The sequence below is a fragment of the Paramisgurnus dabryanus genome, chromosome 20, assembly GCF_030506205.2.
Source record: "Paramisgurnus dabryanus chromosome 20, PD_genome_1.1, whole genome shotgun sequence".
Classification (NCBI taxonomy): Eukaryota; Metazoa; Chordata; class Actinopteri; order Cypriniformes; family Cobitidae; genus Paramisgurnus; species Paramisgurnus dabryanus.
Window position 1 is genome coordinate 35,212,190 of NC_133356.1, and position 27,314 is coordinate 35,239,503.

Below are 27,314 nucleotides of genomic sequence, written 5' to 3' on the forward strand. Positions count from 1 at the left end.
GAAATTAAGATCTATTAGTCAGGAAAAGGTTGTAAAACCATTTTTTAAGCTTTTGGACTTTTTTGGATTATCCACAAATGGCGAAAACATTGAACAGTGATGAACACTCCCTGGAGCAGCCGGCAAACCAAAGTTACCCTAAGAGCGCAGCGTTAACTCATTCAAGAGGTCACAAAAGACCACACAACAACATCTAAAGAACTGGCGGCCTGACTTGCCTCAGTTACGGTACATTCACACGGGGCGTAAGCGTTAACGCTTAACGGAAGGCTAGTCTGAAGCGTGGCCAACAGCCAATCACTGTGGCCGCAACACAAGCTCCGGTCTTCCATAAACGTAATTGGCTGGCTCTGCCTAGGTTATTTGCATAAGGCGATATGATTGGCTGACGCACGCGTTGCCGCTTGAAAAGTTGAGAAATGTTCAACTTCTGCCGCGAGGAACGGCACTGACGCGGCGCCGACGGATCCACAATTCAGTTCGCCAACGCTTGACGTCACCCATTAAAAGTGAATGGGAAGCGTCAACGCTTAAGCCCCGTGTGAATGCGCCGTTAAGGTCAGTGTTAATGACTTCACCAGAGACCAAGCAAAAATGGCCTGCATGGCAAGTTGAAAACCACTGCTGAGCAAAAAGAACAAAGGCTTGTCTCAGTTTTGCCAGAAAACAACTTGATGATCCCCAAGATTTTTGGGAAAACACTGATGAGACAAAAGTTGAACTTTTTGAAAGGTGTCTGTCCCATTACATCTGCCATGAAAGTAACGCAGCATTTCAGAGAATAACATCCAGCAGTAAAATATGGTGGTGGTAGTGTGATGGTCTGGGGCTGTTTTGCTGCTTCAGGAACTGGACCAATTGCTGTGATAAATGGAACCATGAATTCTGTTGCCTACCTACAAATCCTGAAGGAGAATGTCTGGCCATCTGTTTGTGACCTCAAGCTGAAGTGAACTTGAGTTCTGCAGCAGGACAATGATACAAAACCATAGACACTAAAAATATGGATGTAGTTTCCGTGACGTCACGCAAAGGTTTGTGAAGAACTTTTTTTGAAGCCAAAAGTAGGTAGTGTCTGCCGTCGTAATTTTGGCTGCGAGTCACTCGCGGATAACCGAAAATGGGTAAAGAGGCAGGACGTGAGCAAAGCTCGGGTGGCTGGTTGCTGAAACCACACCCGCCTAGCTCGACCCTAGTGACAGCAGTGGGAATTCAAAAGTATTTTGATTATGGTACAAAGTATTTTTGTTTCATAAAAATTATAGATGTCCAAGATCAACCTAGAAAATCAGTGGTCTCAAAGCCACAGGTCTAACAAAGTTATATAGTTTTGAGAACAAAAGAAAAGCCTGTCTAGATTTACAATTGATGCGCAGTTTTATGAAGTAAATGTAGATTTTGTAATTTGCACTTGTCAAACAAACCATCTATTCTATTATTGTTTTGTCTATTTTATTGAAACAGTGCTTGGATATGAAATACGATATAATATGCTACCGTTCTTATTGGACAACATACTGTAATACATTGTAAACAACAAGCTTGTAAACAATAACACATCAGGCACCACATGGATCTGTTTCCAATGGCAACAAATCTGTTTGTTCTAACTCATGCACGATGTGACTTATCATCTTTTTAGGTGTAACACATTTGGTTGTTATGTTTTATGTGGAGTTGCTGTACGTTACTATAATTCAGCCAGGGAAAATTATTGATATGCATGAAACACAGAAAACAACTAAGGAGATCTTATTCTTTTTGACACACAATCTGGGTAGCGCAGACGCAGAGTCATGTCCTTAACCTCACTGAAGGTTTTTGGGATATGTTTGAGATAGCTAATGGTTCATCTCTCCCATCATCAGTGCAAGATCTTGACCAAAACAACAAGGTTGTCAAAGCAATGCAGTGACCAATAGGCCACATACTGCTTAACATTTTTAGATAAATATTAGTTATGGTTAGAGTGTGTGACATTGTCTATCCAAGCAATAAATACAGTAGAAATTGGGATAAGCTCCTTTGAGCAAACATTCAAATTTAGATTACGAATTTTGACTACTGTCCACAGGCCGCCTGTCACAAAGAGCGTCACGTATCTCAGAAGGCTGTCTCTTTCATTCATGATGTTCTGATGGAGGTTCTGAGCAGCTGGGCAGAGCTACCACACTTCCACTTCAATGAAGCCCTCTTCAGACCCTTTGAGCACATCATGCAGCTAGAACTCTGTGATGAGGATGTCCAAGATCAGGTTTGCTCTTGAACAGATTTTTTTTCACAAACAGATCCCGACTTTTCAATTGTAATGCTGATTTTTAAGGGGTAAAGCACATTAGATGTTACCTGTCTTATTGACTTCTTAAGTCAACATAGATAATTAAGTGTCCACTAACAGGGTGAGCCTGGGCTTCCTAGGGGCTCCGTTAGTACTGTATCAACAACTATGGCAATGATCTTTCAATGGATAGTTCACCTAAAAACAAAACATTCTGTCATTTACTTACCATTGTCTTGTTACAACCCGTATAAATGTTTTTTTCTGCTGATCACAATAGCACAATATATTTGTAATGAAGCAGGAAACAATACAAAAAATACAATATACATTACAAACATTGCTCAAAATATCTTTTTCGTGTGTAGCAGGATTGTTTGTAACATGAGGGTAAGTAAACGCTGAGAGAATTTTCACCTGGTGTGTCCAAATACGTGGACATCACTTTTTTTGCACCATAACACTTAATTCTGTGTAACTAGAACCTGTTGTACACAAACATGGACAATTACACTTATTCATGTTCAAAGAAAAACAATGTATTATTATATTTATTGGTTCTTCCTAACCCCAAATAGCTGGAAGAAATCTAAAATGCAAGCCAAACCAAAGCTCGGGTCTTAAGGGGTTAAACAGTACACCTCTATTTCAGGACAAGACCACAGCATACAGTATGTATGAGAGTCCCCTTATCCACTTTGCAATTAGGAAATAGTTCATACAGTACTTTTAAAGTTGTGCAGTCTTATGGGCATTTCACACGGTATGCGGCAACCCTGCTTAAATCCCCCCACTCATATAATTTAACAGGAAATAAAATCATATTTGCCCCCAATCGTTATTGATTAACATAGGCTGCTAATGCAAATTTTGCGTCTGGCAGTAGACTCTGTCATACTAAGCTTGCGCTATTGAATGTGCACGTCCGGTGTGTGATACCGGTGAGTTGTCCCAACCGCGACCCACTGCTGGGCTTTTTTCCCGGTATGCAACCTCCTTCATGGTCTATTTATCAGATAAGATGGCCTCCAGTAGGGAAAGAAAGATTTAATTAATGACCACCTTGCCAAATTTTAATGTAATGTCAAACTTGTACAGGTAGGTATTTAAAGATTTAGATGTAGAATTTATGTTCTATCTGTTTGAAAGACATGAGCGTGTCCCCCAATACAACTTTTCAAAGGTTTGAATGCCACATTTTCCATTGTTTAGCAATGCAGTCTTTAAAGGCATTGCAACCAAAGGCTCAGTCTACCACTCACCCCTTCTCGAGCACATCAAGAAGCTATGGCAGCAGCCACATGACAAACATGTCATTGTCTTAGACAATGTAGTGATGAGCAGTTTGTCCATTTAGGGCTACTGTAAAAACATGGCAGTGCAAAATGACGACTTCCATTTCTACTAGAAGTAGAAAAAGTTAATGATAAAATGCAGTGGATCTGAACAGAGTCTGTTTTCTGTTTGTCCTTTTCCCCTTATAATTCATATTTTAGAAGACTAACTGCAGATATGGGCACTCAACTCGATCACAGACCTTATCGGCCATGGCGTCAATATTTGACGACACTTGACCATGCGTCAATATGTTGACGCGGAGGGTATACCTTTCGCGTCATTTTTTGACGAACTGGGGACTTCAATACTATTAAGTCCGTTGCATTCTCTTTCCTATTTTCTTACCATTTTCGCGTCGGTTTAGGGTTAGATTTACATAATGACATCCCTACCCAAACCTAACTCTAACCCCAACGCCAGGTGACAACTGTTTAATTTCGCGTACACTGTTTAATTTTGCGTAATCTAATCCTAAACCGACGCGAAAATGGTAAGAAAATAGGAAAGAGAATGCAACGGACGTAATAGTATTTAAGTCCCCAGTTCGTCAAAAAATGACGCGAAAGGTATACCCTCCGCGTCAACATATTGACGCATGGTCAAGTGTCGTCTAATATTGACGCCATGGGGTGAGACTGTGTTACATCGGCGTCTAGAGAAGAGACAATAACAGTAAAGTCCACCTTAGAAGCAGAGAAAATTTTATTCAGAAGTCTCTAAACACAGAATATTGATTGATTGTCTATCAGCTGTGCAATTACTTTTTTAATCTTTAAGCAAATATTTTGGCAAATAATCATTACTTAGTTTGGCCTGTAGGAGCCACACAGAGACAGAGGTCTTTACCAGGCTTAGTTTTTCATTGCCTGTTCAAAATTATTTGGTAAACGTTGAGTCTCTATAGATTGCATAAACATATTATTTAGTAGTTAAATTGGGTAAAACTTATTATCTATGTAATCTATGGGGAAAAAACATCCATACCAATTCCTCATTAACAAAACTATCAGGATCATTAATAAATTGTCATCTTGACGAACTAACGTAATAGTAGATAGTACAAGTTAGTTTAATAAGATTTGTCTTAAAGCCTGTCTCAGTGTTTCATCTGTAGTGTTATCTTTTGTTCTTGAAGACATGATCTAAATATGCTCAACTGGCAGAGCATAGCATTAGCAACAGAAAGGTTACGAGTCACATACTTTTAAAATAAAGTGCACCATATATTGCATTAATGCACAATATGTTGCAAGTGTTAAACATATAAAATGTCAAATAACTTTATTTTTTGTGCTATGGGGAGCTGCAGTCTCTCACGTGCGTTTTCTCTCATGGCGTGCAGGTGATCACCTCTATTGGAGAACTGGTGGAGATGTGTTCAGCTCAGATCCAGTCTGGCTGGAGGCCATTGTTCAGCGCTCTCAGAACTGTGCATGGAAACAAGACGGACATGAAGGATTACCTGATTGGAGAATATTCAATGGGTCTGTTTTCAGCAGTGTATTCTTTCTAAACCTCAAAACCTAAGTATTACACATTCTGCAGTCTACAGACTCCATTTAAACTTTTGTATGGATCATTTCTTACTGTACACTGTTTCAATGGCAGATGTGATCAGCTTGATTAGATACCATTGTACTGAAAAAAGCTGAACATGCAAGAAGCATCAGTTTACAGGCCTCCTCATTCCCAATCTTGATGTGTACAGTGGTGTGAAAAGGTGTTGGCCCCCTTGGATGTAAGTCATACTTTAATGTTTCAGATCATGAAAGAAATGTTCAATATTCATCAAAGATAATGCCAGTAAACACAACATGCAGTTTTTAAATGAAAGTTTTTTATTATGAAGGGAACACAAAATCCAAACCCACATGGCCCTGTGTGAAAAAGTGCTTGGCCCTAAACTTAATTACGGGTTGGGACACGCTTAGCACCAACAACTGCAATTAAGCATTTGCGACAACCTGCAATGAGTCTGTTAATTCAATTCAATTTTATTTATATAGCGCTTTTCACAATTTGGTAATTGTATCAAAGCAGCTTTACATAATAGATGTAGTGAAAAGCACAGAAAATCGACAGATAGCATAACATAATACACGATAGCACAAGCAGCTAAATTTGCTGCGGCTATAAATCAACATTATAAGCAAACGTATGACTAATGTAACGTATAGAAGTTATGCCCAAAAAGGCTGCCTCCCCTAGGAGAAAAAAACCCCCGGAATTTTAGCCAGGGAAGTAAAAAAAAAGTCCTAGGAGGAAAAAACCCTTGGGAGATATATATATATATATATATATATATATATATATATATATATATATATATATATATATATATATATATATATATATATATATATATATATATACATTGAAACGGAAGGAGATTAAGCGGAGATTAAGCGGGTTCTGCCGGTGGTCTTTGGTCAGGCATCAGCTGGACATCACGTTGAAGAACAGCCAGTAGATCAGAGGTGTGCCGACTTTCACATTTACCAGAACTGGATTCTGGATCTGTTTGTCTTATTGTCCTCGTGATCGAGGACAAGACAGGGAGAGATAAACAAAATCTTATTAGCGTAGGGGCCGTTCACATAAAAAGCAGGTGTCACACAGTAATGTGGTTTTAGTCAGCTCGGTTCCGGGCAGGCTTAACTATTGCTGGTTAAGTGTATTACATATAGTTGATGATTTTAGGAACAGAAACAGAACTTGTTTGACTAAGGCCAGAGGCCCCACTGCCGTCGTTAATACTAACGTACAGTGGCAAGCGGTTCTGTATGACATACTATTTTTAAGGCCATGGGAAAAGGCCAAAATTGCAAACCGACCATATTTGGCAATTAAGACTCAATCGGCAACCAATGCAAAGTTTCAGCATATTACTAAAGAGTATTAATGACATTTACCATGTTTTGGGATGTTGACGAAAAAAAGGTTTTAGTTTATTCATTAATTTATTTATTTATTAGGTTGTACAAGCTAGCTATTGGGAGATAAGTGTATTACATATAGTTGATGATTTTAGAAACAGAAACAGAACTCGTTTGACTAAGGCCAGAGGCCCCACTACCGTCGTTAATACTAACGTATAGTGGCAAACGGTTCTGTATGACATACTATTGTTTTTTTTTTTTTTTTTTTTTTTTTTAAGGCCATGGGAAAAGGCCAAAATTGCAAACCGACCATATTTTGCAATTAAGACTTAATCGACAACCAATTCAAAGTTTCAGCATATTACTAAAGAGTATTAATGTCATTTACCATGCTTTGGAGTGTTGACGAAAAAAAGGTTTTAATTTATTCATTAATTTATTTATTTATTAGGTTGTACAAGCTAGTTATTGGGAGATAAGTACTATTGCTAAAACAAACTATGCGAATGCCTTGTTAAAGAGAAAAGTTTTAAGTCTAGATTTAAAGTTATCTACTGTCTCTGATTTTCGGACGTCGGTTGGTAAATCATTCCATAGCTTAGGGGCTAAGTAGGAAAAGGATCTGCCACCTTTAGACACTTTTGATATTTTAGGGATAATTAAGAGGCCAGAATTTTGTGACCGCAATGCACGTGATGGATTGTATTCTGATAATAATTCTCTAAGATATGAGGGTGCTAGGCCATTTAAGGCTTTGTAGGTGATTAGTAATATTTTAAATTGTATATGATATTTAACTGGTAGCCAGTGTAAAGATGCCAGAATTGGGCTTATGCGGTCATACTTCTTAGATCGAGTAAGAACTCTCGCAGAAGCGTTTTGAACTAGCTGAAGCTTGTTTACCTGATTTGCATGGCATCCTCCGAGTAACGAGTTACAATAGTCTATTCTAGAGGTCATAAAAGCGTGGATAAGCTTCTCTGCATCTGATGCAGACAACATATGGCGTATTTTTGAGATATTTCTAAGGTGGAAGAACGCTGTGCGGCAGACATTGGAGATATGGCTGTCGAAGGATACATTTCTGTCGAACATCACACCTAAATTCTTAACCGTGGAGGTTGGCACCACAGTGCAGCCATCTATGGGCAACTTGTAGTCTGTCATATTATATTTGTAGCAATTCGGTTCGATAACAAGTATCTCTGTCTTATTGGAGTTTAGCATTAGAAAGTTATGTGCCATCTAGTCACTTATATCGCTGATGCAGTCTGATAGCTTAGAAAAATTGTGTGTTTCGCTAGGATGTGAGGAGATGTAAAGCTGTGTGTCATCTGCGTAGCAGTGAAACTGTATGTTATGATTCCTGATAATATCTCCCAGAGGTAACATATATAACGAGAACAGAATAGGACCTAAAACTGATCCCTGCGGTACGCCGTATTTAACCAGGGAGTGATGTGACTCCTCCTCATTTACATAAACAAAGTGATAGCGATTGGTTAGATACGATCTGAACCAGGCTAGCGCTTGACCACTGATGCCAACATAGTTTTCTAGCCTATTAAGTAAGATTGTGTGATCTATTGTGTCAAAGGCTGCACTAAGGTCTAATAATATAAAGAGTGATATTTCGCCACGATCGGATGTTAGGAGAAGGTCATTTGTAACTCTAAGCAGCGCTGTCTCTGTGCTATGGTGGGACCTGAATCCTGATTGGAACTTTTCATACGTACTATTATTTGCTAAGAATGTACGTAGCTGGCTTGCCACTACTTTTTCTAATATTTTGGAAAGAAAAGGGAGATTTGAGATTGGTCTAAAGTTATTTAGATCTCCCTGGTCAAGGTTTGGTTTTTTAATGAGCGGTCTAATAACTGCTAGTTTGAAAGCTGTTGGTACGTAGCCTAATTCTAGTGATGAGTTAAATACATTTAGTACTGGGTTAGACACTATAGGGAATACCTCTTTGAGTAATTTTGTGGGAACAGGGTCCAACATACAGGATGATGATTTGGATGACGATACTAATTTAGAGAGCTCTTCTATTGTAGTAGGTTTAAATGACTCAAGATGTTCATATGGTAAGCTAGCGTTAAATATATTACTGGATAGAGTGGTGGCTGCTTGGGTACCTACAATGTTTTCCCATAATAATCATAATTTTCTAAGTAAAGAAGTTCATGAAGTCGTTACTATTGTGTGGGAGTTTATTAGTGGGTTCTGTTTGTTCTTTATTTCTAGTCAGTTTCGCAACTGCGCTAAAGAGGAAGCGAGGGTTATTATGATTTTCTTTAATTAGATTACTGAGATACGTAGATCTGGCAATTTTTATAGCCTGTCTGTAGTGTTTAACACTCTCTTTCCATGCTGCACGCCATACTTCTAACTTTGTGCTTCTATAGTTCTTTCCATTTTTCTAGCAGCCTTTTTAAGGGCTGCGGTATGATGGTCGTACCATGGAGCTGGCGTTTTTTCTTTGATTCTCTTTTTTCGAATTGGAGCTACGGCATCCAATGTGTTAGAACAAATACTGTTCAGGTTTTCTATTACAATATCTAGATCTTCAGGATTATCTGCTACATGTTTCATTTGGGACAGGTCTGGAAGAGTGCTAATAAAGTTATCTTTAGTGGTAGAAATTATTGTTCTGGCTAGTCGGTAGCATATTGTGGATCAAGTGATCCTATCTAGAAGTACCGTGTATGAGACAAGGCAATGGTCTGAAACTGCATCGCTCTGAGGTGATATCTCGATTTCATTAATATTGAGCCCGAGTGACAGAATTAAGTCTAATGTGTGCATACGAGTATGCGTGGGCCCTGTCACGTTTTGTCTAATATCGAGAGAATTTAGAATATCTATAAACGCTAATCCTAATGTATCTGTTGGGTTATCAACGTGTATATTAAAGTCACCAATGATAAGAGCTTTATCTACAGTGAGTACGAGGTCAGACAGGAAATTTGATATTTCTTTAAGAAAATCTGCATGATGGCCCGGAGGTCTATAGATTGTAGCAAGGACAAAAGAGAGCTGTTTATGGTCACGATCAGTTATTTCCATATTTAATAGCATTATTTCAAATGAATTAAATTTTAGTTCAGATTTTTGGTTAACTTTAAAAATGTTGTTGTATATTGTAGCTACATCACCCCCTCTCCCCTTTAATCGCGGTTCATGTTTATAATAGTAGTCTTGTGGGGTGGATTCGTTTAAACTAATGTAATCGTCTGCTTTAAGCCAGGTTTCTGTTAAAGAGAGTGCATCTAAGTTTTGGTCAGTAATTATTTCATTGACAATGGGTTCTTTATTGGTAAGCGATCTAATGTTAAGAAGGCCGAATTTTAACATTCGAGGTTCATCTGTAAACGTATTGTTTTCTAATTTTATGTTAGTAAGATTTGTACGAGACGAGGTAAACAGTGCTCTGTATTCGTTTGTTCGAGGAACGCACACAGTTGAAATGTGTTGATACTCTGGTAAGATAGACTCTAAGTTCTGGGATATATGTGATCTTGACATGTCAGAGCAGCTAACAGATAGACGGGTAGGCCGATCTATCTGTTTCCTGACCTGGGCCCTGGGTAGTCAGACTGTATTAGAATTAAGAGTATTGGTCAGATTTCTAGAGAGTATAGCATTTCCTTCCGATGACGGATGAAGGCCATCTCTCTTTAGCAGGTCAGGTCTCCCCCTGAAGTGCTTCCAATTGTCTATAAACCCTACATTATGCTGAGGGCACCATTTTGACAACCAGTGGTGAAGAGACGCTAATCTGCTATAAGTTTCATCACCCCGGTAGGCGGGGAGGGGACCAGAGCATATTACATTATCTGACATTGTTTTTGCAATTTCACACACCTCTTTAATAGTATCTTTGGTGATCTCCGACTGGCGGAGTCTGGTGTCATTTGCGCCGGCATGAATAACAATTTTTGAAAACTTACGCTTAGCATTAGCCAGCACTTTAAGTTTGGATCTAATGTCTGACGATCTGGCTCCCGGTATACAGTCAACTATGGTGGCTGGTGCCTCAATGTTCACGTTCTTAAGTATCGAGTCTCCAATAACAAGGGCACCTTTAACAGATGTCTCAGCCGGTGTATTGCTTAGGATGTCGAATCTGTTAGAAATTACTAGGGGGGACTTCGATGGGCATCGAATATGACTACGCCGCCTGATAGTCACCCAGTTAGTCGGCCGTGTTAACTCATTTGCCGAAACCGAGCTATGTGTACTACGCGTTACCGTCGGCGCACCCGAAACAGTGTTTGAAACATTAACATTAGCGGTTTTACTGTCCTCAACGAGCGTTCGGATGTGCGCTGCTAGTTCTGCAACCTTCTCCGTTAGCCTTACTACTTCAATACATTTAACACATGTAAACCCCTCTGTGCTGACGGAAGAAGTTAAACTGTACATGTGGCAAGTAGTGCAGGTTACAATGACAAGCGGAGTCTTACCGTTTTCATGCTGGGCGATAGCGTCTCCGTTCGCCCGAACGCGGTCCGTGAAGCTGCATCGAGATGGGTTATCGCTCGTTGCATGCCTCGGTCGTCTCCGGGTGCCTGGAGCCAGGGTGATGTGGGGCACGCTGTACCGCTTGGTGCGAATGCCGGGCAACAACTCCTCCACAGCTTCCCGCTCTGGTGAGGAAAGGTCTGAAAAACATACATCGGATGTGTCCGCCATTAGATCGAAAAGGAAGGCAGATTTACAGTAAACAGACAGTGAGCAAGTGCTAGCGGGCTATATGCTAACACTAGGTGTTTACTAGTGATAGATCGTTTTACTTATTAATACTGTTCAATAATCGTCACGGTAAAGTATTCCTAAGATAAATTTGTACGTTATATTATATAGATAGGAACGAGATAGTAAGAAAATAGGATTTAGATGATGAACTCGACGCAGCTCCAATGCACGGAGCAGCGTTTCCCCGTTTGTATACGCTAGCGGGCTATATGCTAATACTGGGTGTTTACCAGCGATAAATCGTTTCAGTTATTGATACTGTTGAATAATTGTCACGGAAAGGTATTCCTAAGATGAACTAGTGAGTTATATTATATAGATAGGAACAAGATAGTAGAAAAATAGGATTTAGATGATGAACTCGACGGAGCTCCGACAACAGTGTTGCCACTCTCTTGCGTCTCTCTCTCTTGCGTCTCTCTCTCTTGCGTCCAATCAGTAAGGCAATCCCAGAATGCCTGTTACAGCACGGTGGAGGAATTTTGACCCACTCATCTTTGCAAAATTATTGTAATTCAGCCACATTGTAGGGTTTTTGAGCATGAATTTTTAAGGTCATGCCACAGCATCTCAATAGGATTCAGGTCAGGACTTTGACTAGGTCACTCCAAAGTCTTCATTTTGTTTTTCTTCAGCCATTCAGAAGTGGACTTGCTGGTGTGTTTTGGATCATTGTCCTGCTGCAAAACTCAAGTTCGCTTCAGCTTGAGGTCACAAACAGATGCCGGACATTGTCCTTCCGGATTTTAGGTAGACAACAGAATCCATGGTTCCATTTATCACAGCAAGTCTTCCAGGTCCTGAAGCAGCGAAACAGCCCCGGACCATCACACTAACAGCACCATATTTTCCCCTGTTGGTATGATGTTCTTTTCTGAAATGCGGTGTTACTTTTACGCCAGACGTACTGGGACACCAAAATATATTCCCAAAAGTCTTGGGGATCATCAAGATGTTTTCTGACAAATCTGAGATGAGCCTTTATGTTATTTTTGCTCAGCAGCGGTTTTTGTCTTGGAACTCTGCCATGCAGGGCATTTTTGCCCAGTCTCTTTCTTATGGTGGAGTCATGAACACTGACCTTACCTGAGGCAAGTGTTCTTTGGATGTTGTTTGGGGTCTTTTGTGATGCCTTGGATTAATCGTTGCTGTGCTCTTGGGGTAATTTTGGTCGGCCTGGCCACTCCTGGGAAGGTTCTCCACTGTTCTATATTTTCGCCATTTGTGGATAATGGCTCTTACTGTGCTTCACTGAAGTCCCACAGTTTTAGAAATGGGTTTGTAATTTAAAAGCTGTTAACTTGTGTTATCTTTGACTAATATTTAAATATGTTTGATGATCTTAAACATTAAAGTGTGACAAACATGTAAAAACATAGGAAATCTGGATGGGGGCTTACACTTTTTCACACCACTGTACAGTATATATTGTTATGTGTTATACTATATATAGACTTGTAAATGTTATACTTTTGTTGATGAGGCAAAGCAGCATCATTTAAACTCTAAGGACCAGTTTCACAGACAAGGCTTAGCTAAAGCCAGGACTAGGCCTTAGTTTAAAGATGTTTAGGCATCTTTTATAAACATGCCATAGAAAAAGATGTTGCTGGTATGTATATTGAGACAAATCAACGGCACTGGCATATTTTAAGATATGTCAGTGCAATTTATTTTAAGGCGAGATCGGCTAGCATACTGCTCCCAATAAGTGACAAAATAACGCAAACATTTCCTATTTATGTGTTGTGATTTGTATAGTCACACCGTGTACAAATAACAAGGTCATATGAGACACAGACATCTTTTAACAGTATACATACTGGGAACTATATTCTCAGAAGGTGTAGCACTTCTACTTGGGCGGAGTGATTTGCACAACTCTGACCGAACTCTCTGCTCCTCACCAGGGGGCTTCTCAGGTGCTGAATCACTCCGTCCAAGTAGCAGTGCTTCGCCTTCTGAGAATATAGTTCCCAGTATATATACTGTTAAAAGATGGCTGTGTCTCATATGACCTTGTTATTTGTACACGGTGTGACTATACAAATCACAAAACATAAATAGGAAATGTTCGCGTTATTTTGTCACTTATTGGGAGCAGTATGCTAGCTGGAGCCATTCACTTACAGTCTTTATGCTAAGCTAGCGGGGGCTGCGTCAGACAGAGTTACAGCACATACGGAGATGACAAAAAAGGATTTATGGACTTCTCTAACTCTGGGGGATACGGTGAATAAGCTTAATTGCCAAAATGTGGGCGTGTTCCTCTGTGAAACCGGGGGTAAGGCTTTATTAAGTGTAATTTTGTGTTCAAGGTTATATTAAATATTCATCAGTAATGAGGTCTAATAGTCTGAATTAATATATAGATTAATATAATAGTTTCCTGTCGTATCTTCATTATATAAATATAAATAAGCCAACATAAACTGGAAACAGGTTTAAGAAATGAATTACTGAATGCATCTGCTGATGATTGGTTTACTTTAAAATTAATTGATTGTTTAATTGTGTTTTCCATGAATCTAGGGAAGTCACAGGCACCTGTATTTGATGTCTTTGAAGCCTTTATCAACACTGACAACATTCAGGTGTTTGCTAATGCAGCGACTGACTACATTATGTGCCTTATGAAGTTTGTGAAGGGTTTAGGTGAGCTCTAATCTTTTATACTATATAAACAATTTTTGTTGCTTGTATTAAAGGTCAAATCATTTGAGAAAATTAGTCACTGTAAAGCCCCCATGAAATCCAAATTATTTCTTACTTTTTGAATTAATATATTAGCGTTAAAGGGTTAGGTCACCCAAAACGGAAATTTCTGTCATCATGCACTCACTCTCATGTTGTTACAAATCCGTATAAATCTTTTTGTCATGATGAACACAAAGAAAGATATTTTGCGAAACTGTTTGGGGACCCCATTTACTTTAATAGTATTCTTTTTCCTACTATGGAAGTAAATGGGTTCCACAATCGGTTTGGTTACTGTACAAACATTCCTCAAAATATCTTCCTTCAGAACAAAGAAATTATTTTCCGAAACTGTTGTAACAAAGATGGAATCAAAATTCTTTAAAATGGTATTGTACAGTATAGCAATAATATTTGTTTTGATTTGAATAACTGGAATAGATAAACATGTTTAATTAGTCTTAACACCATTTCAGCATCTTCAGCTATATTCCATCTTAAAAATGCAGGTTATATGAATTGGAGATTTCAAATTGTTCAATGTGTGTAATGTTCAACGTGTGTATCGTTTTTGCACTGTGGAAGGAAACCACACACTGTAGTAACCAAGGTAAGCCCATGCTGACCAAGGAAGAACATGTAAACACCACACAGAAAGACTTGCTAATCAGCCAGGGACCTTCTTGCTGTAAGACAACAGCGCTCTGTTTGGGGAGGCCACTGTGTCGGTATGGCCCAAAATGCTGAAAATTGCATTCAAATAATTTAAGCATTCAAAACTTGCAGTTTGTCATGTGTGCAACAACAAGTCTAGAATTTCAGCTGGCCTGATAAAGATCATTGGATGATCTAGGGGCTCCCCAGAAAGGTTTCAGAGAAGACAAAAAGTCAAATGTATCTTTTTTATTTTAGGTTTTATCTCCAATTTCTTTCTACATGCATTCTAAAATATTGCATTTGCTTTGTATCTTTCTAGTGTGTTTTTCCTTATTTTAATCCCCTTTATCTCACTTACTGGGGTTTGTAAAGCAGTATTCTTTGTTGCTGCAGTACAAATACGTTTGAATTGAATATGTATAGCCAATTATATTTGTTAAACTTAAAGATATCTAACGAAATGTTCATCATATTATGAAAACCCCTGCTTTAAGCGAGTAATCACAGCAGGGTTTCTGAAGAAGAGGTTTAACAGAGTACAGAAGTAACAGACCGTTTGAGATAGACTGGGAAGAGACATGTTTTGATATTGTAAAATACGTGAAAAATAATTCTTTTTTAACAATCAACCATGAAAACATATTGGACAGCTTTAAAACAAAATAATAACATTGAAAAATTGCATAATATAACTTTTATAAAAAATTATTAATGACAGTTAATCTGAAATGTAGCGATAGAAGTGAAAAACCTTTCGAAAAACTAAAACGTTTTGTCTGTGCTCATTTAAACAGAATATGCCTTGATAAGACGTAGACAGATGTGAATATTTGTAAACAGCATCACTGATTATTGATCTTTCTTAAAATTATGTAGTTTATCATTTCAATTCCGTTTTTTTATAACACTTTTACAATGTGCTTTGTTGAAAAGCAGCTTACAGAAAACATTTAACACAGACTGAGTGTTTATTTATAGGAGAAGTGGATTATAAGGAAATTGGAGATTGTGTTCATGTCAGTGGATACAGCTCTACCGATCTTTGCCTGCCTGCCCTGGACTATTTGAGAAAATGTTCACAGGTACGCAAGATGAATCGATGACCTACAGATTGAAAACCAAGGCAGGGCTTCTTGTTGGGAAAGAGAGAACAAGCTTTCCCTGTTAGGACTACAATTAATTACATTTTTTATTGAATTACAATGGTACAGTAATTAAATTAAATTATGTTTACATTCCTGTATCCCTTGGTGGATCACTTCTTGTCATCACTCATTAGGGAACCAGAATGTAATTGATCCTTTACCAAATCTGTAATTTAAATAAAGAAGAGACAACTTCTTTGCCATGTTCTCCAAATCTCCAAAATGTTAATCTTGTCAAAATCCATTTTCCATTGAACTGTCCTTGGACTGTAACACCTCTATCCCTGTGAGAAACTTGTTTTATTCTGTTGATACTTTTTAAAAAGGGTATTAAGTAAAGTTAGTTTTAGACTGAAAGGTTCAGAAATAAATGTCATAGCCTAAAACTTCACTTTTTTTAGAAATTGGCTTTAATATGGCATTAAAAAGTATGATGCAGTTTGGTGTCTTATTCTTTTATTAACTTCATTATTTTTAATTTGTTCAGCTACTCGCCAAAATCTACAAGATGCCTTTTAAGCCGGTGTTCTTGGGTGCAAGACTGGCCAGTCTCCCCATGAGAGCCCAGGAGCGGTCTGTGAGCAGTGAGGACGGCATGGACTGTGTTTTAGCTGAGTTTGACGATGATACTGGTGACTTTTAACAACATCTTTCTCACATTTCAGTGTAAAGAGAGTATGATGCTCCTTGTGCTTCTGTAATTGTTACTTTAAATGAACTGCTCACCCTAAGTTGTCTCATCATTTACTTTCATTCAGGCTATATACAAGTAAAAATTGTACGAGTTATAGCAAAACTGTCCTTAGCAAAAAACACTTATTATCAGCTATTGCTATAGGCCAGGGGTGTCCAAAGTCTGTCCTGGAGGGCCGGTGTCCTAGTCAGAATTTGGGTCTGATACCGCTCCATTGGGCTATGATTATGAGGCGTGTCTCAACCGAAAAATGCCTCTGCACTCAATTGGATAGACCGATGAGCAATCAGAGCAACGGAGTGTGTGACGTATGTTGAAATGACGTCTTATGCAGTCTGACCGAACTGCTAGTTATTTCACTACAATGACACTAACATTGTGATTATACTAGCAAACGCACACCAACACCTACTATGTTTACAACATTTCATTATATCACAACATTAAGAATTTACTTAGTCATACAGTAAGAAAATCTCTTACCATTTGTACGTTAGGTGAACTTCATCCACGACGATACCCATTACGTTGGCTTGAAAAATATCGGAGACTAGCATGTCCCTCCACTTATTCAGCAGCTGGCAACGACCGCTAATTATATCCATCTCGTAGTGCACGCCAAGTTGCATCGGCGTGATACCCATTTCAGTTGCTTCTTTAACTTTGTCCTCCATAAGTGCGACCAACTTTTGCCGAATCCTGTAGGAAGGACAGCAAAAACATATTTTCGATCAACAAATGCCTTGCTCGCGTTTCTCTGTTCCTCTTTTAAAATCAATGCTCTGTCGATATCTTTTAAAACAGACTCAATGTCAGAATCCACACATCTGAATTCTACAGCGGCAGCCATTTCGCTGTAAATAGATTCAACACACGCGCTCTTTGGTGACGTGGTTGATTACGTTACTGTTGATCATCTGTCCATCATCGTATATAGCCCACCCTGACAATTTGATTGGTCGACCAGCTTTGGGACTAGCATAGTAGCTCCTCAACGGAGAAACCCCAGACCGATCTTCCCGTCCTCAAAATGTTGGGTAAGATCGGCTGGCACCCAGGCTACCGGTGTCCTGCAGAGTTTAGCTAAAACTTCCCTCAACACACCTGCCTCAAAGTATCTAGTCTGCCTAGTAAGACCTTGATTATCTGGATCAGGGGTGTTTGATTAGGGTTGGAATAAAACTCTGCACCAGAGACACCAGCCCTCCAGGAGCAGGATTGGACACCCCTGCTATAGGCAGACATTTCAAAGTCCAAACAAGCCAAGCATGCATTTGATTTTATCATTTCTACAAACCTATCATATGTTTTTATTTATGCATATTTATGCTGAATTTTTTTGTATTAAACCACACCTGTCACTATGACTTGCAGTACCCAGATGAGGATGTGCTATTAATTTTATATATTTTTTTATCTCGGAAATTAAAACGTTGTCAGAATCAGAATCAAGCATTCCAGAGCCCTTTGTTATATTGTTTAACATTGCATTTAATTGGGGTTTCACTAAACTGACTAGCAGGGCCATAGTGGGGACACTTTTCAGCCCAGGCGTTCCAGGCACAAGACCGGCATACCCTATAAGTACAATGGTGGAATTCCAAATTAGCACTTTTGCCGAAATTGGATAAATGAACAGTTCAGCTCTTACTTTTGTGTAGTTTTTATTAATACCATGGTTCAACAAATAACTTAAAAGTTAAATAATAATTAAATAATAATATACTTATTCACTACAAAAAATAATTAGTAATAAAAATAAAATAATAATAAAAAATAATTTTACTGCTAGACAGATCAAGCTTGAGTTTTGTTATCAATATTAAACTGCATAATTTTTGCAAAGTCTTTGAATCACCATGTATTGGGTGATACACAAAGGCTAATATTTTGATTAAACTTTATATTTTGCTTGTGAATAGGTTGACAATGGTATAAGCCGAATAATTAAGTTGCTTATGCTAATCATTACTAGGCCTATCTTTCTTTACCTGTTGCCACTTGTTTTGGTCCTCTTGAAAATAAATCGGTAAGCTTGGCACATTTGGCAGCGTCCTCCTCCAACGTGTTCTTTTCTTCAACCTGGCTTTTTCAGCCCCTCCTGGCCTCTTCTTCCCACCCATCCTCCCTAAAAACATGTACCGTTACGGTAGGGCCGGCCCAGTTAACGCTAGACGCCAGCAGTAGCCTACCTGAGAAAAGTTTAGGAAAGACGGGATATGGACGAACCAACTCTATGGTACTGCCTTACATGGTACAACCTAGGCAGAGGTTGCGTGCTGCGGTGTCAGAATGCGGAACGTGTATTGTGTTATTTAAGGAGAAGATAAACTCACCAACGTAACAAATGTAAAAAAAAACAAAAAAACCTTGACAGGCCCTGCTGACTAGGATGTTGCCATCCAGGAATTTTATTGTATAGCCCAGCCTTAGTGTATTTTTCAGCCATTTAATATAGAGAGACTTAAAGTGTTGTGATTTTTGTATATGTATGTGCAGGTCTGATACAAGTATGGATTCTTTTATTGGAGCAGCTGACGGCAGCTGTGTCAAACTGTCCCCGTCAGCACCAGGCGCCTACTCTTGAGTTACTTTTTGAACTTCTCCGTGAGGTCACCAAAATACCAGGTATGAGGTCTAATAATTATTCTATTTTAGAACAAGAGTGTATCCTAAAAGCTCTGACCTCACAGGCAAATACTGTAAATATTAACAAGACTGTGAAAAGTACAATGCTCAATACAACCGTTATATTGAGAGAAGTCCCACCTGTCAAAAAAAGAGCCTTGGGTCAATCATTAAAGTCTAATGATTCCCTTTCGGAAGGGCTCTGTACAAAGTGTAAAGAGCCCCTATGACTTTGCTAAAAACAACGTTATTTTGTGTGTTTGCTTTGTGCTTCAAAACACACATTAATTTCCACATTCCCTACATTATTGTTGCTCCTCTATGCCCTGCCTTCCTAACCCGCAATGATTTTATACAAAGCTCATCGCTCTGAAAAGCGCAGTGTCCTCCGATTGGCCAGCTAACCTGTACTATGTGATTGGCCTGAATACCTCTGACGTCAGACAGAAATGTGACACTCCCTATTGTATTTAGGAGATCAGCTCTTAATGCAATGCTGACAGGAGTTCATATCTTTACTACCTTATCAATACGGGTGGAGTTATGATAATGACTGTCCGGTTCATGTCAACCAGCCATATAATTTTTGACAAATTTCTCCTTCTTTGTCAAACTTACAATAAAACCACCTTAAAAATTATGACCTTTCTATTATGATTCTTTAAATGTGACTCTGGACAACAAAACTGATGAATTTTTTGAAAATTAGGTTTATACATCATCTGAAAGTTGAATAAATAAGCTAGGATAGGATTTGATCAAGGTGCAAATATTTTAAAATCTGAAATCTGTGGCTGCAAGAAAATAAAGATACATAATCCATGATGAGATTAGAAATAGTTGATTAAGACATTTCCATTATACAAATATTAAATAGAAAATCTCTCACATTCTTTTGTGGTCATAAAACACTAATCTTGATGTATTGCCATAGTCACGAGAGATCTATTCTGCTTTGGAGTGTTAAAAGCAGTTTGGGGGTAGTGTTACAGACAGTGTTGGGGTAACACATTACAAGTAACGTGAAAAAGTAATAATATTACTTTTCTGAAGTAACGAGTAAAGTAACGCATTACATTATAAACGTACACATTAATATTTCAGTTACTTTTAAAAAAAGTAATGTGAGTTACTTTTCAGTTTAATTCATTTGATCAAAAACAATGTACTGAATTAAACTGAACGTAGTCACATAGAATTACACACTCTTATGTGTGCGCACCTTAGTGGAAACAGTTTGAATCAAAAACGGAGATGGCAGGCCAGAGCTCGACATTTTTGCGATGGAAAAACGCATTACAAAATATAATATATTACAGTAATATATTAGTTTTTGCTGTAACGCAGTAATATAACGCATTACTAATAACATTTTGGTAATATTTTACTCGTTACAGTCTTAGTAACGAGCGCGTTACAACAATGCATTTCAAAAATAGACGTGTTATTTTAATTGTTTTATTTTTGACCAATGCGCGCGACCAGCTACTATGCGCGCGACCAGCACTACTTCTCGTACTTTTTGCCTACTATATAGTATGGAAGTAGGCGGTTTGGGACGCAGCGTATGTTTGTTTCCAGGTGCTGTATGCAGCATTTTCATTTTTACTTTAATTTTGTATTTGACGCGTTTCTTAAAGAGTAACTAAACCCCTGGTCAGAGCCTGACTCCACCCACTGGCAATATTTGAAAAATGCAAGAAAAGTGGGCAGATCCCAACGGAGATAGAGGGGACGAACTAAGCTCGTACCAAGTGTGTGGTGAGATCGTAACAAGGGCGTGGTGAGCTTGAAACTGCTTACGTCACGAGTCATTTTTTGGACCCAACATCCAATAGGAAAATTCAACTGCAATAGCCACCGTTCAACCTGAAGAGGGCAGCACTCAGACGTTTTTACACCATATATTGCAGTATTGAAACACTTTATATCTAAATGTCAAAAAACTTACTAAAATCAATGAACAGCACTAATAAAGCATCATTCTTACAGATCATTAACTAAAAAAAGTTGGTTTAGGGTTTAGTTACTCTTTAAAGAGCCGAATCTGGGAAGTCCGCGGCTGTATAAGCATTGACTAAAGTGGTCGCAATCAGGTCCGGTAACGCCGCATACGCAAAATTCTGCGAATGAGAGCATTAAGTAAAAGCAACAGAAAGTTTCTATCGGTCTCCTGTGCTGCTTGAACCTCAGAAGTAAAGAGACTTTTAGAAATCTTGCCAGTAAAATCCATTTCACCACACCAGCAATGACAAGGTAAGCTAACGTTGCTATGGTTACAGTCCATATAGACCATTTCAAAAGATGTAAACAACACTGGTCCAGAAGCACTTCCTGTTTCCGTTTTTTAACACTAGATAAACGTTGGGATAAAATAAACCAACAGAACATATAAACCTGAATTAACTGAAGTTAAACAAACATCTTAAAGATAATAATATATGTGAAATAAAAAAATAACTGTCACAAACTGTAACAGGAAGTGTTTCTGGACCAGTGTTGTTTACATCATTTGAACTGGTCTATACATAATAGATTGCTAGGCTATTCCTATGCTATCTACAGTTTTATTACAAACAGCAACCTAAACTACAACATAACATTAATGTAGACTTAAACATGGTTATTTAAATAGTACATTTAAACATTGGTTTTTACCAGCCTTTGTATGGGAGCCTATATTCATTGTTTGGCAAAAAGCATTGTTCCTCTGTTTGTCTGTGTTATATATGTTAGTCTACATGTAATCCTTATATTGTACTGAAATGAGCTGTATTCCTTGAGGCCTAATCCTCCAATAGCACTTTTTGATAAGTTGTGTCAACCCAGTGCATGCCAGGTTTGTGCTGTGAATCTGAATTAAAAGTGAATTAAAGAATAGAAATGAAAAGAGGTTGCGTGTCTTGCCATGTTATTAGTCTATAGGTTGCATTATAGTGGGCTCTAGCTTTATTGTGTTTGGTATGTCTACCATCATTTACCAGACTTTTACCAAATCATTTGTCCTTGTTTATGACTCTGACAGTCATTGTTACTGTTTTTTGCCATAAGTCTTCACTGTGCCTATTCAAATCTCGAGGGCCAACACATAACTTCTAGATTTATAAGCATCAATAAACTACATTTTAACATTTTATAATGCCTAGTCATACTTCTGTTATTTTGATGAAAGTAACTCAAAAGTAACGCAAAAGTAGTGTAACTCATTACAGTTCAGAGTCAGTAATATTGTAATGTAACTAATTACTTTCAAATGACAGTAATTTGTAATATATAATGTATTACACTTTGGAAGTAACTTGCCCAACACTGTTTCTGAATACAGAACTTCTCAGTCATAAAAAACACCTGCAAGACCTGAAAGAGATCAAGCCTCAGCCAAGTAAGAAAAAGTATCGCAAAAGTAGCTTATTACTTTTGTTACTTATAAGTTATTGTGTGTCTGATCAGTCGTTACACAGGTTAAATTAATTATATAAAAAAAATGAACATTTTGTAAAAGCAAAACTGAACAAAATGCATAATAAAAATAATTGTATCATGTTTTACCAAATATTTCATGTAAAAGCAATGAGATGCACCCAAAATATAAATGCAACGCGTTGTGCTGCAACATTATCTCACAAGAAATATCTCCACAAGAACAATCACACAAGAAATATATCTGCGCGAATTAAGAATCCGGTTAAGTCACATTATTTAAGCCTTTCATTATGTTAGGATGATTTTGTGTATAAAATAAAAAAATACTACAGGGTTTTTACAGGCAGAGTCACGTGTATTATGCTCACACTAAATTCTCTGTTGCACTTAGTATAAATGCGCATTGCATGCACAATAATCTTAATTACAAAAAAGTTGGCAAGAACGTCACTTTGTTGTTTTAATAAAAGCAATGTTAAATATTCTTCATGCACTCATGTCCTGAAAACCACAGCAATCACAAAGCATATAAAAATTAGTAAACGTTGTCCAATACCCCCCTTGTCCTAAGACAACTTTAATAAACCTTTTGGATTTAGAAAGATTTTCAAATATTACAGTACTGTAAACATTTGTCTATTACTATTTATAATTGATATTTTATTGTGGATGTTTTCTTACAATCATGACGTAATGTAAAGTAAAACAAAAAAATCAAATGTAAAGTAATAATCTATAAACATAGTATACAATCTTAAAAAACTTTGAGTGGAGTGGTTGCATTTAAAGCCTTACTGCTTGTCATTAAGTAGGTTGTTCAGTGATAGAAAGGAAGATACCTGGTTAAAAAATTGCTCTTTCAAGTGTTTTCGCAATTAACAGAATGAGTGAGACAGGTCTATAACTGTCCCCGAGCAAGGGGTTCAGTGTGGTTTTTTTAAGCAATGGAGTGACCAGGACCTGCTTAAAAGTAGATGGAAATGTGCTGGTGAGCAGGGAGGTGTTGATGATATGTGTGATTCAAAAGTACCAGGCTTTTAAGTCAAACGCACATAAACTGCACCCTTAGTAACTTCAGTGTCAGTCAGTGAAGAAAAAAAGAGATGTCGCATATGAGTGTAATGTGTCCTGAGGTTTGTGGTGTAGAAAATTTGTTGCTGATGGAATATGTTTTATTGGAAGTGGGTGGGGTACAGAGGAGACTCAAACTCAGCACTACACTAAAAAAACAGCGTAGTTATGTTTAATGACTTTGTGATTTTTGTTTAATGACTGTGATGAGTTTAAGAATTTTTCCAAGGAATATCTCTACTGTTTCTCTATGTTCACATTAATTCATTGTCATTTCCCCACCACCCGGTGTTTTCTATCACCACACACATTTTTTAAACATATTTAAAAAGTTCTCGTCACACATTAAATTTTTTATGAGATTTATGAGATCATGCTCTACTTAATATAACAATGCAAGTTATTTATTTTTTAATAAGCTATTACACAAGCCAATATTACATTTTGTGTGTGACAGGTATACAGTTCAGCATTTGGTCCTTTGGTCCAATTTTTTCCCTCAGGTTTCATTACTTATTAGGGCTGGGACGATACATCGCATTCCCCATTAAAAATACCTGAATGAGATCGATGCTGAATCACAAGGCTCCGATTCTGTGCTTTCTTTGATCACTAGTAAGTCCTTATTGATCTAAAAATCGTCATTAAACACAATCATTCAAAATATTCTTTATTATCATGAAAATACCTGAAACAATTTGAAGAACAGTGCTACAAATTATGCCTCTATTCATTTCCTGGAATAGCGTTTGTAATGGTACTTCTTCTGTGGCACAAATGGCGTCTCTGCACGAGAGTGCCTCTGGCTTTTGGATGTGGTGGCATTTCACCGTAATTCATTAAAATTCCTTCATTGAGAAAACAGGCATATGCACGATTAATCATCACAGCTCTATTACTTATGTAATCATTGTTTTCTATAGGGCCCGGATTCGCCATCTTCTCTGTCATCCAGCTCCTCCTTCCAGTCATGTCGCTATGGCTACAGCGTAGTCATGGTGACCACTCATACTGGGACATCGCCGCAGCAAACTTCAAGCATGCTACTGGACTGTCCTGTGAGCTGGTGGTGGAACATATTCAGAGCTTCGTTCATTCAGGTAAAGCTCAGTCTGTTACACAGACAAACAAACTCAGTATTGTCATTTTAGACATAATAAAACAATGAAGTACAAGTCATGCTGAGTGAAGTGAAAACGTCAAGGCGAAACTGACAAAAAACTAAAGCCAAAGTAGACAAGCCATAACAGCTACTCTTTAAAATAAATTATTTATCAGACGAGGACCAAGAATTTATTTGTGCTAATCTGATAAGGAGGTCAGTCATCCACACAGAGTTTGACACGTGATTTGTTGATAAATAATCAGGCCCTGCTGCAGGATGAAATGAATGAGGGTGCATGTGAAATTGTTGAGGGGGCTTAACTTTATACCATCAATGAATAATACACACTGAGATCTCGCTTTGGAACGACATATTTTTTAATGCAGCGCTCCATAAACACTCCATATGCAACTGCACAGGTAACCAGAAACTGACTAGCAAAATTTAAACAGCGTATGATGATAGATCCTGAGATATTACTTGATAGACTAGAAGTGTGGATTAAGGATGTTTAAAATCTCTAGCCTGGTGGTCAGGACACGAATGGATCAAATCAGCAGATTTGCAAAGGTTTATATTTCATAAATAAAAATTTGCATGGTAACTGTTCAGTATAGCACATTATATATTTCCTATGTGATTCCATATTATAGACGAGAGTATTCAACGGCAATAAACGTCTCATATGGCAATAAATATCCTCACAACATTATGATTTCTCAAAAACTATTCTTACAGTTATTCAAAGTTGAACACATTATTCCGCATATGATTTCAATAATAGAGGAGAGTATTCATATAACGGCAATGAACATCTCATTATGGCAATACATATCCACATATAACTTAACATAACAGCATAATGAATTTAATAAACAGACAAGGAAGCAGGATTGACATGTACATTTTATTATTATTATTACCGGAAAAACAGCAATATTACTGAAATAAACTCTGAGGTAAATGCGCCAAACACGCTGTTAACCGCACTAACAAGTCTAAATAAACAATAAAAGTGGAAAAACATTATTAACTCTCAAAACTTTATATGACAAAAATATATTTAAAGGAAATGTATTCTTACAGTTATTCAAAGATGCACAAATTATTATATATATTATTTCCTGTTTAAGAGCACGTTCTGATTGACAGGTGCCCATCCTAATCTTTCAAACAGTTATCATTATAACCTTTATAACAATAGAGTCAGAGGCGTCATGCCCATTCAAACTGAGGGGGCACGTGCCCCCTTGGTTTTTTGAGCCAAATGGATTTTGAATGCAACCTGAAAATCAAACAAGCGTCCATCAATCGGTAACTTGTCTTTTAATCTGTTTAATATGCACAATATTATGAATTCTGTGCTGCATCCTTGTCACTTTTCAGAGATTTTTGCCGTTTTGATAGTGTTTTGAACATGTTACATTACTTTCTGGCGGCAGGCGCTCCAGTCAGAGCAGCCGCAGACGTCATCAGCGTGACCGCGCCCATGAGCTTTCACGTTGCTGCTGCATTTGGTTATCTGATGAATTAAAACGTGCAAGAAACGCTCACAACATTTTCAAACCCCAGTACGTTAATGTGCAGTTAACCTCCTCTGTGTAGAAAATGTATGGTTTAAAATGTGACCGTCTCGACATTATATTAGTAGAAATTTCTAGATTCATCTTCTTGGCACAACGCCAAAGTTCACCTGAGTTCACGGGGGCGCGGGATTACACATGCTTGCTCACAAATGAGGTAAAATTTAATGCAAAAATCCGTTCCTCCAATCATTTTATCTAAACATATTTTTTAAAATCATTATTGAACATTAAAATCAATCACAGCTTATGTCATTTTCGTTGTTTATATACTTTATGGATTTAAAATGACATTAATTTCATAATGCAGTTGTTGTGCAAAATGCATTAATGACACAATTAAACAAGTCATTAAACAAAACTTAAATAAATAAAACATGTCGTTTCTGTTTTAAATATGATACCAATATAATGTCATTATTCCGATTGAATAGTATTTGATATGAAAGTGAGTCAGTTTTTTGCATGAAGGCAGCGGCGCTCATATTGTTAGAAATGTAAGTGCCATGGAAAAGACTGAAAGATCTATAATATAATTCGTTTGATGTCTGTGTATGGACACATTTCGGTGAACTGTGCACACTCTGCCCCCTTAAAAAAAATTGGTGCATGACGCCCCTGAATAGAGTAAACTTTATAGTTACTTCCACTGTGTTTGTCTGTTATGAATAACACAAATATAATAATATTTAATATTTGCAAATTATTATCTTATTTGAATAGATTTTTATTGCTGCTTCCACAGACATTAGTCTGTGTATTTTACAAACTAAATGTAGGTTATTGTTTTTCCAGTGCTTATGTGTATTTAAATGTTTGAAGCAACCAACGCGAAAGATGTTTGAATCTGGCAGTAATGTCACGTCACTGAACATTCTAAAACCCATATGGGGATAAGGTTAAAATCACAAATCAGATCTGAGGGGGCAATTCCCCTTTTTGCCCCCTTCGTGGAGCCTGGCCTGTAAATAATCCATCTGAGATCTGAGCTGAAATTAACTTGTGCATTTTCAGGACTTGTAGTAATGCTTCTCACAAAAATTTTTGGGCCAGTTTTA

General features: G+C 37.7%; 1 protein-coding gene across 2 annotated transcripts in view; it reads left to right on the forward strand.

Moving 5' to 3' along the window:
• Positions 1-27,314, forward strand: part of arfgef3 (ARFGEF family member 3) — a 159,728-nt gene that overhangs the window by 82,847 nt on the left and 49,567 nt on the right. For both annotated transcript variants that reach the window (XM_065249244.2, XM_065249251.2), the window contains exons 22-28: positions 2,075-2,254; positions 4,959-5,100; positions 13,786-13,908; positions 15,586-15,689; positions 16,240-16,384; positions 18,946-19,074; positions 24,492-24,668. In XM_065249244.2, coding sequence (XP_065105316.1) covers positions 2,075-2,254; positions 4,959-5,100; positions 13,786-13,908; positions 15,586-15,689; positions 16,240-16,384; positions 18,946-19,074; positions 24,492-24,668 — 1,000 coding nt within the window. The remainder of the gene's footprint in view (positions 1-2,074; positions 2,255-4,958; positions 5,101-13,785; positions 13,909-15,585; positions 15,690-16,239; positions 16,385-18,945; positions 19,075-24,491; positions 24,669-27,314) is intronic.